The following is a 17,036-nucleotide window of genomic DNA, read 5'->3' as shown; positions in this document are numbered from 1 at the left end:
ACAGTGGTAGAGCATGGAAGGAGAGAAAGTGTCTCTTACCAAGAATAAGAAGGAACCTTACAGTATTTCCCTGGGCTCAGGTGAACAGCTCCCACGCTCCCCCCCAACACAAACATGCACTTTCATTGCCCGATTACACACGTGATCACAGCTTCTGCTTTCCCTCCTGTGGGAGAGGAGCTCCTGCTCTTTCTCACCAGGTCCCCGGTATTACAGAAAGGGAAGTGGGGGACGTGACCCTGCGAGGAGAGGGCAGAGGACACAGGGGCAGGGGTGTGGCCGGTGGGGCTGGGGGTCAGCGATGGGGCTCGGCAGAGGGCGTGGGTGGGGAGGCTTCCCTGGGCATCAGCAGTGTGACTGGCCCCTGAACCCCAGGAGCCGGGGCCCCAGAGACAGGAGGACCCGGGGGATGGGAAGGGTCCTGCCCAAACCCTGGGAAGCACCGCCCTGTGAGCGAAGAGCGGCCCTGGGGGGACGGCGGAGAGTCTGGCAGGACGGCAGGTGGGCCCGGGTCCAGGGGAGTGGCCGTCAGGGAACTCGAGGAGAGGGGGTTGGATCAGGAAAGGGGCACCAACGGTGTCACATGGGGGTCACCTCCTGGTGTTCTAAGGGTCCCTGTAAGGTGAGGCCAAGGTGCAGGCTCAGGTGTGGAGCAGGGGCAGCACAGGGACCGGGTGAGGACTGCAGGGGAGGAGCCGGCAGGGTCAGGGGGACGAGCCAGAGAGAGGCCTGCAGGAGAGGACACGTCCCCAGAGAAGGGCCCTGATTTGCAGGAAAAGTCCTCACTGAGCCCCGAGGAGCTCAGCGTCCTGTGTGGGGACAGCAGAGAGGGGACGTGGCTGTCACTCTGTGCGTCAGTTAAAGCTCATTGTCAGGAACTAGAAACTTCTGTCTGTGCTGAGCAGTAGGAGCCGGACCATTGTCCAGCAGGACAGGACAGAAGGAGGCTGGCCAGGACGTGGGACAGCCAGCCGAGTCCCGGAGAGACGGGCCTGGAGCTCCGTTCCCTGGGCTGAGTCCTGACTCTGGCGCTCCCAACCGTGCGGCCTGGAGAGTCAGCCTTTCTGGCTCCTTCTACTGATCTGTAAAGTGGACACAAGGATCCCCACTGCACAGAGAGTCCACGAGGACTCAATGAGTTAGCAGCGAGCAGAATGTCCGAACAGTGCGGGTCACAGAGCCCGCCCTCAGCAAGCATGGACGACTATGAATTCACGTTGTCTGTAAAGAGCTCTCAGCGCGGGACTGACAGCTGGGGGTGCTCACGACGGGCCCAGGGGGATGTTGGGATTCTCCACGGTTTGCCCCAGAGGCTGAGGGACTGAAAGGCAGTTTCATGTTGAACAGATGAGGGGACAGCAGAGGCTGTTTAAGGTTGTCACATAGCAGAGGCTGAGTTGTCCTGAACAGGTTTGGACCAATTTATTTACTCAGTTTCCCTGATCTACCAGTGTGTGTCTCACGGGGAGCTTGTGCACAAGGATTTAGCACAGAAATAAGTGCTGGATTTATTCAGTCTCTGCTCAGAGCCGTCGTCATCCTTGCGCAGGGGCCATGCTAATCTTCTCTGTATCGTTCCAATTTTAGTATATGTGCTGCCGAAGCGAGCACTGCTCAGAGCCGTCGGAGGGGGAAAGAGGCAGGACCGGATCTGCAGGTGTCATGCTCACAAGACAGGTGTCCCCGGGGCGGGAGTCTCCTGCTTCTTCCTGTTAAAACGTGGTCATGGTCTGGCCTGGCCTGCGGACCTCACTGTAGACAGCAGTGAGAGAGTTCTCCTCTTCTAGATGTGGTTCTCCCCTACCCTGGAATGCACACGGAGGGTTCCTGGAACAGTTGAGGGACACAGAGGACCCAGAGGGACCCCCACAGACCCAGGGCTGCTGACATGACCACCCCAAGTGCCCAGCACTGCATGGACCCCAGAAGAATGTTCTTAAGTTAATACTGTATTGTCTGGAAAGGGTTACAGATACACGGAGACAAAAGCCAGCAGATGACTGGGATTGAAGGCACACACCCAGGCACAGAGGGACTTGGGAGAACCCAGATGCCTCCTCTCCTGGCCTCACCGTGTCCCTGTGGTCTCCAGACTCCTGCTGGCTCAGCTCTGCATAGTGGATGCCACCATCCGGGTCCCTGGGCTCCTCCTGAGATCCTGCCCCTGAGTCCCACACAGATGGAGCTTGAGTCTCAGCCTGGAAGCCTGTACCCTCCCCCCCTCCCATGACCTCCATGGCCATGGCCACACCTGCCAGCCTCCTGCAGGGACAATCCCCGAGCAGCAAAATGTTGTTGAAAAGGAGCCCAGAGTTCAACGAGGGATGGAGGTGTCTGGACATGGGAAGGAGAAGTGCAACCTGCCTGTCCCAGGCTCCACGTGCTTCTTCATCCCACGTCTCTTCCAAAGGTACAGCCCAGCTCCAGCTCCGAGGATCAGCAGCACGACCACACAGATGCCAAGATACCAGGCAAGTGGGCAGCACCGGTCTGTCCTTGTGGATATGTTTCCATCGCACAGAGAGAGTGAAGAAAGTTAAGGCAACAGGGAACTGAGGGCGCCCACTGCCAGGCACATGGAGACTCTGAAGGGACCTGGTCAGAAGCTCGAGAGGGAGGAGCATGGCAGAGGCTCTCACTCAGCCCGTTCCTGAGCTCCTGCTTGGGGCCCGGGTGCTGAGAGGAGCAGGACATGGTGCCCTCCATTGAGGAGCCCCTCAGCGGGGGGGAGGGCTGACACATGCCAGAGGCAGCCAGCCAGAGCCATCCCAGGACACTAGAGCTTATACCTTGCACCCAGGTCATCAGGGAGGGCCTCCTGGGGGAGGTGATGGGCAAGGGAGGAGTAGGAATTTTCCCAGTATTCAGGGTGGGTGATGCATCCCAGGATGGAGAGCCATGACCAGGAATGGCTGTGACAAGTCACTAGCCCTGGGAGCTGCCGGCACCCCCTGGGGCAGGCCAGGGAGGGACCGTGTAGGGGCAGCCTGGTGGGAGGAAGAGAGGGAGGCAGGAGCCTGTTTCCGGAGGGACCAGTGGGTACCTGAGCCATGAGCTTCCTCTGGGATGAGGGATACTGAAGCAGAAGGTCCCCAGCAGCTGGTGGAGGAGGGGATGGAGGGAAAGGGGCTCACGGGGAACCATGTCATTCATTCATTCATTCATTCATTCATTCACTCAGGGACACGCTGACTGTGAGCAAAGGGCCTGAGGCCGAGGCCGGGACAGGCCTTCCAAGGAGCAGCAGACATGGCCACCGCCCTCCAGGGGTTCAGGCTGCACAGGACACTAATCCTGGGCCAGAGCATCAGCTCCCAGGGTGCGGCCACTGACCACTCCTTAGAGGAGACGAGGTGTGAGGGCAGGACAGCAGCAGCTCCTGCAGGGCCCTGAGCCATCGAGGCTGCGGAGCCCTGTGCAAACTCTGTTCATGCTGGGACTGCCCCCAGCACGCGGCCCTGTGGGACTGCCCGGGTCACAGGCCCCCAGAGCCAGCTGCAGGGAGGGGGTCCCTGGATGGGAGTAAGTGGGGAGTGGGGGACTCCTGACTTGGAAGGGCTGAGGGCAGAGGGAGGGGCCTGAGCGGAGGCTGGCAGCGGAGGAGAGTGGGACACATCGGGAACGCAGGCAAGCGGGTGGGTGTGACGTGTGTCTGTTAGACCAGAATCGGGCAGAGGAGCCCGGAGCCCTGAATCCTGCAGACCCCTCAGATGAGCAGCATGGGAATGACACCAAAGGGCAGATGCAGGTTGGATGTTCCTGCCAGAGTCCTGGACAGGGTGACCAAGCAGCAGGGGGTGACATAAACATGGGGGACAGAAGCCTCGAACCGTCACCCTGAGCTGCGGGAGAGTCCCTCCCCTCTGGCAGGTGCACTCACCGCGGCCACAGACGTCCCCAAGGTCCTGGGAGGCAGCTTTCTGGTCCGCCTGGTTGCTGACCACACAGGTGAGGCTGGGGCTGGGCCGGCTCAGGGGCAGGTTCACAGCCAGGGTCCAGGGGTTGGGCGCTGGTCCTGGGGCCGGTCTCTGCTCCAGCTCCCTGGGGAGGCTCTCATTCTCCCAGGTCACCGTCAGGTTCTTCCTGGTTTCCGTGGTGTTACACTCCATGGTGATGTTGCACCAGCCTGGTGTGAGGGACAGAACTGTGGCCCGGATCTGGGGACGGGGCACAGCCTCTGGGGAGGGAGGGATGAGAGGACAGAACCTCACGTGAGTGGAGAACATCTCAGCTCCTGCTTTCTCCTGCGGATTCTCCCTGAAGCTCTGGCTTCCTCCCCCTAAGGACAGGGATTGCACATTACAGATCACAGAGAATTGACCCAAATATACAGAGGGGCTGAAAAGGAAGGAGCCACTGAGCTCAGCTCTATGCGATTTCACTAGACGGAGCATGTCTTACTAATCTGTCGTGAGAAAATAGTTGCTGGAGGTTCCCCAATAATCCATGAATTCTGAGAGAGTGGGTGTCCCCCTGAATGAGGAGAAGTCAGGAACAGGATTTGCCCTTCTCTGTGTCCTGGTCTTGATTTTTCTGCTCAGAGGGTTCCTGGGACCACACAATCCATGGTATAGACGGCCACTGGCCAACTCTGGAAGCCCAGAGATCAGACTCAGTCTCCACCAGGAGAGACCGCGGTGGGAGTCACTAGGCCATTCCTAGTGAGCACTGAGCTTGGGGTCCTCCCCGGAAAACGTGGGACAGACTGAGAGTCAGTCTTCGGAATCTCCGGGTCCTGAGGCTTCGAAGGCCACTCTCTCTGGAGCAGGACGACTCCCTGGGCAAGGGGGAGGGGCGCAGGGAGAGCGAGCTGCTCCCTGAGGGTCTGAGGAAGGGCTACCCTGTGAATTCTCCATCCGTGGGGGTTCAGAGGGGGACCGTGCAGTCCGTGAGTGAGCTGACTCGGGCTGGGGCTGAGAAGGATGAGGGGACGGGGCAGGGAGAATCACACGCAGGATTCTGGATCCCGCTAGGTGACGAGTGTCCCCCAACCATGACCATGTGCTGACCCTTAGAGCCTGAAGATGTCTTAGGTTCCATGGCAAAGGGGAACTGAGGTTGAAAACAAGCTGACTGTAAACTAGAGATGGTCTGGATTCCCTACACAAGCCCCGTGTGATCACCGGGTCCTCACAAGTGGGAGGAGGCAGCAGAGAAGGTGGGAGGGACACGGTGCCAGGGACTCACCCCACCAGTGCCACCTGTGATGGGGGAGGAAGGGTCCAGAAGCCAGGGGATACTGGGGCCCCTACCCCGGAGCCTGCAGAGAGGAGCACAGCCCTGCGGACTCCTGGACCTCATGGTAGAGGCTCTGGGGTCTGACTCCTGCCCTACAGCCCAGGAGGACCCCCAGGGGGTGGTGTGGTCAGCCACTGATGTGCTGTCACCTGTTACAGCAGCACAAGACAGTAAGAATCTCACTAAGGACCCTGAGTCCTATGGGGACAATGAGTATTATGGCAAAATCCCCGTTTCTCCCCATTCCATGTTCCCTCCTGAAGCACAGACCTGACTCGTCCCTGGTGTGAGTCTCAGCTCTGCCTGCACTTGTGCTGACCTCACAGCATCGGATTTCTGGGGAGAAGATCGAGTCCGAAGGCTGCGGTCTGGAAGGAATCCTGCAAGTGGGGCGCACAGACACTCCCAGGGACAGAGGAAGGGGGTCAGCTATGGGACTGGGGGAGGGGCCGCCACATACCGTAGACCGTCAGGTGGAAATCCTGGTGATACTGTCTTCCTCTTGTATAGGACTGTTGAACCCGGTACAGCCCACTGTCCTCAAGGGTCAGGTTGTCAATCCTCAGGGTCGTTGTGTTGACCACATGGACCCTCTTTTCAAACTTGTCCTGGAAGTTGACCCATCGTGGAGCATCTCCCCTGGGACTGACTTGGAGTACGGGTGTGTACAGTTTTTGATTTATAATGCCCCAAGTAATATTCTCCAGCTCGACTTCTGGAAGTAATTCTGGATTTCTGATCACTAGAAACAGCACAGAAGCTCCTTGAATCCCCTTCAGAGGAACAGGGTTTCCAGAATCATCCACTGCAGACTCAGGGGCTCCGGGACTCTGGGTCACAGCGCTGCAGACACCTAGGGCATAGGACACAGAAAACATGGGTGGTTTTCATTAGAAATAAAGGAGGAAACCCTAGAACCTAACTTCCTGAAGTCCATCCCATGTGCGCCCTTGAGTCTGGGAAGGCAGGAGATGCCATGAGTTCGAGGCGAGGCTGGAATCCCTCCTGGTCCCAGGGGAGCGTCCCCTTGAGCAGGTCACGGGAACTTGCTCTCCTGCAGTGTCCTGACCCCTGACAGCGAGAGGACGAATGTCAGGAGATCTCGGATCTGAAGCACGAGCACCTTTCGGGGGCAGCACCGAGAGCATTTGTGCAGGAGGCAGGTTCTCACGGGGCTGCAGAGACCCCTCGTGCCCACAGGCCGTGTGAGCTCTGCCCCTGGAAGGGGGTCGCTCCTGGGGACACCCCTCTAAGGAGCAGAGCACTGTTAACATGATGGACGGCCCTCAGGGACAGCAGGTCTGACAGGAGTGTGACCGCGTCGTGCTGTGACCCTGTCTCCTGCTCGCTGTGACGAAGTCTGCCGCTGTGTTGTGGGCTGTGTAGAGACCCTCATGGGGAGGGACAGAGGGCAGCCTCTGGCCACCGGTCTGCAGGGTCTACCCTCATGGAAGTGCGTCATTTAACAGCTGCCACGGCCCAAACGGGGCTCTTGCTCCCTCCTCGTGGGACAGTTCTACTGATGTTGTCCCTGCAAACACCAGCAGCTTGGGATGGATTCTCTGCACACAGGGACTGAGGGACGTCAGCTGGGGGGGCATATCCGCCTCTGTGGGTGCGTGGACTCATACCCAGGACATACGTGTCACATGTGAGTGTGTGCCTGCCTAACATGCACGTATGTGCTTCACAGGCGGGTGTGTAGACACTGAGATAACCCATGGAATGTCTAATCGGCCAAAGGCAGCTCCGTCTCAGCCTCTGACACACCCTGCTCATCGCCCCCCTGAGAGCGACCCCAGCAGCTGTCCCCCCAGTAATGCTCTGGTATCCCACCAACACGCGGTGACCGAACTTTCTTTCTTTCTTTTCTTTTTTTAAAAAGATTTTATTCATTTATTTGACAGACAGAGATCACAAGCAGGCAGAGAGAGAGGAGGAAGCAAGTTCCCTGCCGAGCAGAGAGCCTGATGTGGGGCTCGATCCCAGGACCCCAAAATCACCACCCAAGCCGAAGGCAGAGGCTCCAACCCACTGAACCACCCATGTGCCCCCCGAACTTTCTGATCTTTGCTAAATTGGTAAGAGAAAGTGCTGTGACCTCATATTCTAATGAGAATTTCTCTGTACACGAACCCGGTCACCACGTCCCACAGCTGCTGATGTCCTCTGGCCGCTGTGAGCGGTCTGCTCCTGTCCTCGGCCCGTGCCTGTGTTTCTCTTTTTAGCACCTCAGAGCTAGTTCTATATTGATAAGATCAGCCTGTTTTCTAGAAAAATAATATGAATAGTTTTGGGTTTGCATCTCAGCATTGTCTCGGACTAATGTCCCTGCTATTGTCCTCACGCAGTTATGCGTGCGGATCCTGTAAGCTTCCCGGATTATCCCTCACATAAAAAGATCAGCCCCCCCCCCCATCAGAGTGTGCTCCTAATCCTCTCTTCTTTCCTTCTGGAACCTTCTTTCTTCAGTATTCCGCTCTGAGTCTGACACACAGGGACCGTGCTTGGGTCTCAACCCCGGGGAGGTCTGGTGCAGCAGGGCGGTTGGTGGCCTGGAGGGGAGGGTCTGGGAGGCCTGAGACAGGTCCTCTGTCCCCGTGAGCAAGTGGATGGGAGCAGCCCACGAGGCCCGCGTGCTTTCGGCCTTTCCTCTGGGATGGGGACGTACTAGCCGTGCTGCCCCCAGAATGGGCGCTAGGAGGTCAGGAGAGGAAGGCGTTCCCATCCGTGTGAGCTGCTCTCACCACCACGGTGGTTCTTGACAAGCGCTCTGGGACCAGCCCGGCCTTCCCAGGCTCAGGATGGAGCCCAGGTCTCTCCCCCAGCTGCCCCTCTCGGGGGCTCCTCCTGGGATCAGGGATGGGCCCTGGGACACACACACCCAGGGCGCGATCCCATAGGCGGCCACGGGGAGGCGAAGTCCGGCTGGGGCCTTCCTGACCGAGAGGACACTCCTGGCTGTGTCCACAGCAGCTGGCTTCCGAGGCCCCTGTCCCGTCCCTGTCCCGTCCCTGTCCCCAGGTGGCTGAGTGCCCCGAGCTGCTGGGCAGAGTGGTGGAGACGGAGGAAGGACGGGAACTCCTCCCGCGCACAGGTGACAACAATCTATCGCGCCTGCGCTCGGTGTGTGCCTGTCCCCTCTCCTCAGCGGGTCGTCTCGGGACTGGACAGTATTCTGGGCTCATTCAACGCTATCCTATGGATTCTGGGCTGAGTCAAGCAGAAATTCAGGGGGCGCATCCTCCTGAAAGTCAGCACCGTGAAGGACGTGCGTCCTCTCTGTCGGCCACAAACACGACGAACCCGCGCACACACAGGACATCTGTGTCGTTCCATCGGGCTTCCTGGGGGCCTGGATGGGGCTGGACTCTGACTCTTCCTGGGACGGGATTTCCTCATGAGGAACAACAGTGTCCGTCACACCCGCGTCCCCACCCAGTCCTGGGTCAGGGCCCATCTCGTGTGCAAATACGCAGAGTGTGGTGCACACAGGACACCAACCCTGAGTCAGAGAAGCCGCCCTTGTTCCAACAGGGGGACAGTGCCTGGGGCTCCCTGAGGGACAGCAGATCTGTCCCCAGGGTAGAACCTGCCCGCAGGGTTGTTCCCACACTGTCGCTCTTAGTGACCCCTGTGTGTGTCAGAGGGGTCTGTCCCAGGGTACAGGGACATGGACGCTGGCGTTTCTGCTGACCATGGGCAGCAGCCACGCGGCTCTGGCCAGGCTGTTCCTGAGGAGCTGCTCAACGGTACACTCCCCCCCCCCACCCTGTCCCCGCGGCATCTCGCTGTCCTGAGCGGGCCCTGCACACTGGGGTCCACACACCGGGGCGGGAGCTCAGCAGACCCTGCTCAGGAGCAGAGACAGAGACAGCAGACGGTCCGAGGACTGCAGGGAGCCTCGAAAATGCATCCTTTCCTCCTCGGAGGGCAGAGGAAGTGACCACTGGTAGTCCTGGGGTCTGGGTGCTGAAGGGGCCCCAAGCAGACCCCCCAGCTGTCCGTCCCCGTCAGGATGCAGGACGAGGACAGAACAGGAGGGAGACACGGAGCAGAGGCCTCAGAGAAGCTATAGGACAGTCCCATCCGGGAGAGACCCCCAATCCCAGGATGTCCCAGCTGGAGGGTCTTGAGGGGACCTTTCACAGAGGAGGGGCTCCCTTGGGTGGGTAGACTGGTCTAGGTTACCCAGGACAGAACCAGACCTTGAGGTGGCTTCCATCTCTCCCAGCCCAGCGCTTCCCCTGCAGGGCGATGACCTGCACCCTCCCGTCCCTGCTCTTTCCTGCCCTCCCCCTGCACGGCCCTACGTTCCTCCCTCCCAGCTCTGCTGTCTGGTCACCAGGTCTGAGCAGATCTGGGGTCTCACCTCCAGCTACTGTCCCGGGAGAGGGGACTCAAGTACTCGGCGGGCTTTGGCAGGGCGGGGACGCGGGGCTGCCTGCGGGTTAACCGGCGCCTGCTGGAAAGGGGGGAACCCGGGACAGAGGAGGCTCAGCCCCCAGGCTGCGGGGGAGGAGCGGCCCAGAAGCTGGAAGCCCACTCAGGACGGGAGGAAGACCCGACAGTGCTCAGATCTGCAGACGGTGCTGACCCCAAGGAGGGACAGGTCAGGGGCGGGTGGCTGTGAGCTAGAGAGTCCGAGTTTATGTAAATCAGATGGAATCTGACTTTCAACCATTAACCTAAAATGTTGTCCCTTTCCCTGTCATCCTTCCTTTCATTCTTACAAAATCTTCTCACCCTGATCTTTATGGAGGCGAATCCTGTAACTTCCCCTTGTATCTCCAGTTAAACCGACTGAAAAGAAGAGAAAGCCTGCATTTACCAACAGGAAGTGATTTTGTTCAAAAAAGGGTCTCAATGACTGGCAAAGGTCATTTTCTAATGAGTGACCCTCCTGTTTCCAAGTGTCCAGTGTTTCCGGAATTTCCCTAGAATCGCTGCAGGAGCCGAGGGGCTGGTGCGTCGCAGCAAACAGTACAGACCACAGCAGCCTCCCAAGCGTCCCCGGGATTCACGGTTCTGGAGGTCTGGTTTCTCCTCTGTTCTTATTTCATTTGTTCCACAGAAGCACATGGACTCCGATGAAGTTAGAACCAGAAAATGGGGCTCTTGTTAATACAGTCTTTCAGTTCTCTTTTGGGGCCCCCTCTGCTGCCCCCCAGGTACCCCCACCCAGATCAGAGGTCAGCAGTCTCCCGTTCCGGGCTCACCCCTACACACGGCAGGTGGGCGCAGACCCTTGAATTCTGGGGGCTCCTTTCCTTCCCTTGCAAACAGAATGTCACTGGATTCGGGGCCTCATCTTGCCCAAGGAGCCAGACTAGCGCGGCCCCTCCAGCTCAGACAGGGGCTCTGGGTCGGCCCCTCCTGCACATGGCAGCTGCAGAGGCTGCCGGTCCCCTCTGCACGGCAGGGGCGGGGGATGTCCGTCCCCACCCCAGGTTCCCGGCAGCCGCTCCTGTGTCTCCTCCATCCTCTCCACAGGAGGCTCCAGGCTGTCCCGGCCTCACCCCCTGGGAGGGGGAACGGATTCCCTTCCAGGCAGCCGGGTCGGGGTTCCCAGCCTGGCCTCAGCCCAAAGCTCCCTTTGTTCCCTTTGTCCACCCCGGGGCTCTGACCCAGCGCACCGCGTGTGCTCCGTCCTCACGGAGCTGCTCCGTCTGGTTCTTCAGCACAGACCCCAGCCAGCCCGGGAGCTCCTGCCTCCCTGCCCGCCCCGCGGCCTCCCTCCCGGGGGGCCCAGGCCACTCACTGAGGAGGAGGCTGGTGAATCGCAGGAGCCCAGAGGCCTCGTACAGGTGGGGGTCTTCTGAGCAGGCGCCCATGGCCGGCTGCTTCCCTGCTGACTCTGCCTGGGCCTATGAGGAACAGCTTAGCTGAGAAGAGGTCCAAGCCCTTCCCCACCCAGGGCGGAGCTGACTGTTAGTTCCTGGGGCACAGCTGGCCAGTCTTGACTAAACCATTCCCATCACTCATGTGAGCTCAGCACCCGCAGGGGCCTCAGGGGATAACTGTAGATAAATGTGGGAACAGCCCCCCTCTAGGAGGCCCAGTGCCAGAGAGACCCCGTCCCTGTGCTCACAACCGGCCTGGTGGTCTCCCGTCCCCAGCCTGCACCCCTACGACCACTGACCTCTGTCCCTGGGCTCCCACTCAGCCTGGGCTGCCCAGCTCGCCAGCACCAGCTGATGGCCGGGCACAGAGTCCCCTCCTAGAGCCAAGGACACGGGGCCTCTCCTGCTTTGGGCCTGTCCTCTGTCTTTACACCATCTCACGAGTCACATCTCCTGTCTGATGTTCTAGGAACCTGTCAGGTGTCGCAGTGAGAAGCTAGGAGCCCAAGAACAAAGCCTCCTGGGAAGAGTTACCCCCACATCCCAGTGCACGCACGGCATGTCCCCACTCTGGTCCCCAGGGCTCTGTCTGTAGCCTAGGGCGGGCCCTGCCCCCCACAGGACCAATCCCACCCCCACAGGAGCAACCCCACAGCCCCCCTTCCCTGTGAGGCTCTGCCAGGCCTGGGCCAGGCTCACACACAGGCAGGGCTGGAGAGGGACACGCGCCTCTGGCCGCAGGCTCAGCAGCTTCGGAGTCTTGGCTGCATGTGGAGGGTCAGGCCAGGCGCCCTCTTCCCAGATGGGTTCCCATAACGTCTAGAACCGTAGCCTTCCGTGGACCCCAGGGGAGCAGCTCCATCACTAACCCCACACCTGTCTGCTGACCCCTCCAGAGGCAGCTCACGGGGCCCCAGCAGCCTCTCCTGTCCCACCCACACTGGGTCCTGCCCTCCCCCTGCTGATGGGTCTGGGGTCCTGTGCTCAGCGGAGGCAGGTGGTCCCGGTGTCAGGCTGGTGCAGGCGCAGGGTGGGCAGCTGAGAGGAGATGTTGTTGCCTCCCTCTGTCGCAACCTTCCCGTTGAGGACAGTGGGGGTTCACATACGTGCCGGATAAGACCAGCAGCTTCCCACTAAACTGGGTGTGGCAGCCATCTGTGCTGACCCTTCAGAAGTGTTTACTGAGTACACATGTTCCTCGGGCGGCCCCGGCGACCATATGCTGCCGTCCCTGAGCCCGCGGTGCTTTCCCAGGCAACTGACCCGCTCAACACCTGCTCTGGAACAGACACTTCTCCCGAGGGTCCCATCCAGCTTCTGGGGAAGGCAGGGAGCTGCTCTCTGTGGGTTCTCCTGGGGCCTTTAGCAGCCAGGTACACTGTCACCAGGTAAGGGCATGGTTTATCCTGTCCTGGCTGGTGCCCCAGACCTTGAGGACCAGGCACAGCCCAGTAGGAGTTGGGCCCAAACACACATCCCTGTCAGCATCTTGCTGTCCAGGGAAACACAGGCAGACACATAGTACGGCTCAGATTCAGGCGTCTGCTCTCAGACACAAGAAGACGGTGAGCGCAAGCACTTGAACCTGACCCGCATCTGTGCTGCCTTCAAGGACTGCGGCCCTAGAAGACATGAACAGACATTTCTGCAAAGAAGACATCCTAATTGCCTACAGACACATGAAAAAGTGTTCAAGATCACTCAGCATCAGGAAAATACAAATCAAAACATCAGTGAGATACCACCTCATACCAGTCAGAACGGCTAAAATTAACACGTCAGGAAATGACAGATGTTGGCGAGGATGCGGAGAAAGGGGAACCCTCCTACACTGTTGGTGGGAAGTGCAGCCACTCTGGAAAACAGCATGGAGGTTCCTCAAAAAGTTGAAAATAGAGCTACCCTATGACCCAGCAATTGTACTACTGAGTATTTACCTTCAAGATAGAAACCTAGTGATCCAAAGGGTCACGTGCACCCGAATGTTAACAGCAGCAATGTCCACAAGCCAAAGTATGGAAAGACCCCAGATGTCCATCAACAGATGAATGGATAAAGAAGATGTGGTGTATGTATACAATGGAATACTATGCAGCCATCAAAAGAAATGAAATCTTGCCATTTGCAACAATGTGGATGGAACTAGAGGGTATTATGCTGAGTGAAATACGTCAATCAGAGAAAGACAATTATATGATCTCACTGATACGTGGAATTTGAGAAATAACCCAGAGGATCATAGGGGAAGAGAGGGAAAAATGAAACAAGACAAAACCAGAAAGGGAGACAAGCCGTAAGACCCTTAATATCAGGAAACAAACTTAGGGTTGCTGGAGGGAAGGGGTGTCGGGATGAGTGGTGTGACCTTGGGTTAGGGTTGGAGCCGTCATGTGTAACCCGGTGATCACCATCCCGTGCCTTCAGATCGACCCTCTGTTAGTGCCGGTGGCTCTCCTCCTCTGCCTTGACCCCTTCCCGCCCCCATTCCCACAGCCCTGCAATCACCTCCCTCCCGCCTGGTGTAACCTGTGGGTCCTCTGTGGCCTCGCCTTCTCCCTCGGAGTTCAGGGATGTCGCCCAAGTCCCCGCAGGGCTCTGCAGCCCCCAGCGGAGACTCTCAAAGTCCCGTCTTGTGCTCAGGACGCTGTTCCATGCCGGGAATTGCGATAATCTTTACTAACGTGCAGACGTGGTGATGCTCGTGCTGCCGCAGTGTTGTCAGGAATGATACACAAAGTAAAAGGCCAGTTTATTCATCTGAAATAAAGGTTGCCCTGTCTGGGGTCCACTGTCCACCCCGGAGCCCAAGGATCCCCCCGACCATTCATAGGGTCTCCCCCCACAAAGGGGGCTTGCTGGGCAGACCCCGAGAGCTCAAGGTGGCAGTGCCTACTCCCAGACTCAGGCTCTTCTGGAACCTTCCATCCTGCCTGGACGCAGCTCCCTGGTGGGCAGAGAGCTCAACCTTGAGCCCGAGAACACGTGCTGGGCCGCGTGGCTTCTGTGCTGACCTTGGGCTTAGGGCTGGACACCCTCCTGGAGATGCAGGGACTCGGTCTGTGGCTGGGGGAGGCGGGGGCTCTCGGACCAGTCACGGTGAGGCTGAGACTCTCTTCCCCACACCTTCCATGCATGTCCTTGAACACAGGACTGGATGGCCCCGACCCCCGAGCTCTCAGCACAGTGCGGACGGGGAGCTGCTGCAGGAGTCACTGGGCGAGTCCCTGGGCCTGTGTGGGGCCAGTGAGCTCACCCATGCTCCAAGAGACCCCGGTTGTGCTCCAGAATGCCCTTGGAGGCACCACCACAATCCACGGTGCCCAAGCCCAGGTCCTGGGGACACCTCAGGCCTTTCCTCCTGCATCCCCACATCCGAGCCATCAGGAAGGCCTGTCGGCTCCCAAGTAGTTCACGAATCTCCCATGTCCCACCCCTGTCTTGATTCTACCCATGAAGAACCTGGGGCTCCTCTTGCTAAACTGTCCAGGGCCGGGAAGCCAGGAGGGGGCAGAGCTGCATTGGTAGTCTGGGGCTTTGGCGCCAGATCTCCCGCTTCTGAACTGATGCTAAGTCACCAGCAGCCCCTCCGCCGGGTCCTCTCCCAGGCTCCCCACTCACCATGTGACCCTGCACTGTATCCTCCACCCAAGGCCACAGGGGCCTCTCTGTCAGGCTCATGCCCTGCCCACTCTGCTGAGCCCCCATCCCACCTAGAAAGATCCCAGCGCTCCCAGGGGCTCAGGCCGCCTCCCCCACTCCCTCCCTGCTGCCCCCTCCCTCCCCTGCAGCCCCCAGCCACTGACTGCTCCTCCAGCACTGTGGGCAGGCTCTGGGCTTGGAGACTTGGCTCACCTCACCTCTGCCTGCAATGTCCTTCGACCCACCTCCGAGGTTCCCACTCACCCCTGCACAGCCTCTGTCACCTCCCGAGGGAGATTCATTTGAACAGCAGCTCCCTGGCCTGACTCTGCTTCTTGTGTTCCTCCTACTGGGCACCGCTGACCTCATGTCTACTCGGCCACTTGTTTACTTCCAGTGTCCCCCAAAATACAAGTTATTGGAGGCTGGGGATTAATTTTGTGCACTCATGTGCCCCAGCACTGAGCACAATAGTCAGCATTCCATGAACAGGCTATGGAGGTGGGATCGTCCGGCGGTCAAAGCTCGGATTCCAGAAGCAGACCTGTTGTCTGGCCTCAGATCCCAGCTCTGCCCTTTATTGGCTGCACGATCTCACAAACCCTAGCAAGAGGCACTTTGTTCTATAAAAATTAGATATATTTAGTATTAATTGGTTGAATTAGTAGTTTTATCTTCACTTCTATCTTCACTACTAAAGTAGTTTTATCTTTATCTTAGAAAAGTGAGTAGCTTATAATAAATGCCAAATACTCTCGCTTTAACAAAAAGTATGCCATGTGTATGTTAGTTGGAGGAAGGAAGGGGAGGGAGAGCCACGGAAGAGAGGAAAAGCCTCAATTTTCATACCAGATGCACATGGTGCCTGAATGGTCTGCGAATAGTAATGTAAGACCATTATTTTTTGAAAAGCACATTTTTAGAAACAAAGAAGTAAATGCCCTAAGAAATTGTTCAGAATTGAATGTGACAGGGTGCCTGGGTGGCTCAGTGGGTTGAAGCCTCTTCCTTTAGCTCAGGTCATGATCTCAGGGTCCTGGGATCGAGTCCCGCATCCGGCTCTCAGCTCAGCGGGGAGCCTGCTTCCTCCTCTCTCTCCGCCTGCCTCCCTGCCTACTTGTGATCTCTGTCAAATAAATAAATAAAATCTTAAAAAAAAGAGAGAGAGAATTGAATGTGACTTTCCTTGCAGAGGACTGATGGCTCCTGCTCGTCAAGACCTTGGGCTTGGGTTTCCTCACTGCGGACATTTCTGAGATCAGGATACATGTTCGCACTGATGGTACTCGGTGGTGATGGATCCGCTTTGGATAGTGTAGACACAGCATAGATACAATGTAGCCATTTCAACAATGTCACAGACAGCATAGATACAATGTAGCCGTTTCAACAATGTCGCAGCTATAGACACAGTGTAACTCTGAGAAACACATAACATAGGTCGGGCTCCCCGGGACCAGAGCCCTGTGGGACACACAGCTGGGAGGGAGATGTTCATTCTGGAAACATGTGCTCCAATTTTCAATCATGCCTGTACAACATGAGCTTCGTCCTCAGGCGCTCTCTGTCCAAGAGAACACAGAACAATTTATTTCTTCTGTGTTGTTAATTTTCAATATTTGAGCTAACAAACTTCAGCCTGCTTTTTCTTGAAGTAGACTCTAAGTGCAATGTGGGGCTCGAACTCACCACCCCCAGATCTAGAATTGCCCACTCTTCTGACTGAGCCTGCCAGGCCCCCAGACTACCTTTTAAATGAGGTATTACTAGTTGATTACATAATGCTAATCACCGATTCATCTGGTTTTTCACTTAAATCTGTGAACAGCTTGATGAAGTCAGTCCCATCAGCACCCTCACTGGGTTCAGTGGAAATCAGAGGTACAGAGAGGCTTGGTGACTTGCCCAGGGTCACACAGCCTGGAGGGGGGAAGTCAGACAGGAGCCTCTGCTGTGAGCGCTCCACGTGGCGACCAGGCGGGAAGTGCCCTCAGGGTCCCTGGCACACCACCCTTCCTGTCAGAGTGTCTCCACCTGCCTGACGGGGTGACCGTCCACTCCCCAGGAAAGAAAGCCAGTCCAGAGAGGGGAGGAGGCAGGGCACGACAGGGTGACAGACACCTCACTGGGGAGTGGAGTTTGCTGCGAACTTTTCTCAGTCTTTCCAGGCAGGCTTCATGTCCAGGGATCCAAACATTTTCTCACGGCCAGGTGCGTTCCCCAAAAGGCCTGCCGCTTTAGGACCCTATCCCACCTCCCCTCTTGGATATTTGATTTCACGTCTTGGGGTCTATCTCATGTTGGGGGGCGACAGGG

General features: G+C 57.9%; 1 protein-coding gene and 1 non-coding gene across 8 annotated transcripts; both read right to left on the bottom strand.

Annotated features, from left to right (window-relative positions):
- Window positions 1-1,397: 1,397 nt before the first annotated feature.
- LOC101687034 lies at window positions 1,398-15,755 on the bottom strand. Of its 7 annotated transcripts, none has more exons than XM_045086669.1 (8): window positions 13,608-15,746; window positions 11,000-11,105; window positions 5,699-6,091; window positions 5,509-5,574; window positions 3,881-4,279; window positions 2,365-2,490; window positions 2,073-2,164; window positions 1,398-1,709 (listed from the first exon to the last, which is right to left on the bottom strand). In XM_045086669.1, the coding sequence occupies exons 2-8, from the start codon at window positions 11,070-11,072 to the stop codon at window positions 1,584-1,586; spliced, it is 1,275 nt and encodes a 424-aa protein (XP_044942604.1). In that variant the 5' UTR covers window positions 11,073-11,105; window positions 13,608-15,746; the 3' UTR covers window positions 1,398-1,583. The 7 variants fall into 7 exon arrangements, with proteins under 7 accessions (XP_044942604.1, XP_044942605.1, XP_044942607.1 ...); XM_045086670.1 differs by having other exon boundaries at window positions 1,398-1,805; window positions 13,608-15,742; XM_045086672.1 differs by lacking the exon at window positions 2,073-2,164 and having other exon boundaries at window positions 1,682-1,805; window positions 13,608-15,750.
- LOC123393760 lies at window positions 1,503-1,611 on the bottom strand. Its single transcript, XR_006608613.1, has one exon. It is a non-coding gene; the product is annotated as a U6 spliceosomal RNA (small nuclear RNA).
- Window positions 15,756-17,036: the final 1,281 nt, after the last annotated feature.

The sequence above is a fragment of the Mustela putorius genome, unplaced genomic scaffold, assembly GCF_011764305.1.
Source record: "Mustela putorius furo isolate JIRA1106 unplaced genomic scaffold, ASM1176430v1.1 tig00000997_pilon_pilon_pilon, whole genome shotgun sequence".
Classification (NCBI taxonomy): Eukaryota; Metazoa; Chordata; class Mammalia; order Carnivora; family Mustelidae; genus Mustela; species Mustela putorius.
The sequence above is the reverse complement of the archived record's forward strand: the minus strand, read 5'-3'. Positions and strand labels throughout refer to the sequence as shown.

Coding starts and splice junctions, on each gene's coding strand:
- LOC101687034 (XM_045086665.1), bottom strand. CDS start 11,072: ATGGGCGCCTGCTCAGAAGACCCCCACCTGTACGAGGCCTCTGGGCTC. Junction 5,575..5,698: donor TTTCCACCTGACGGTCTACG/GTATGTGGCGGC, acceptor TCTTCTCCCCAG/AAATCCGATGCTGTGAGGTC. Junction 4,280..5,508: donor TCACACCAGGGACGAGTCAG/GTCTGTGCTTCA, acceptor CCCTGTCCTTAG/GGGGAGGAAGCCAGAGCTTC.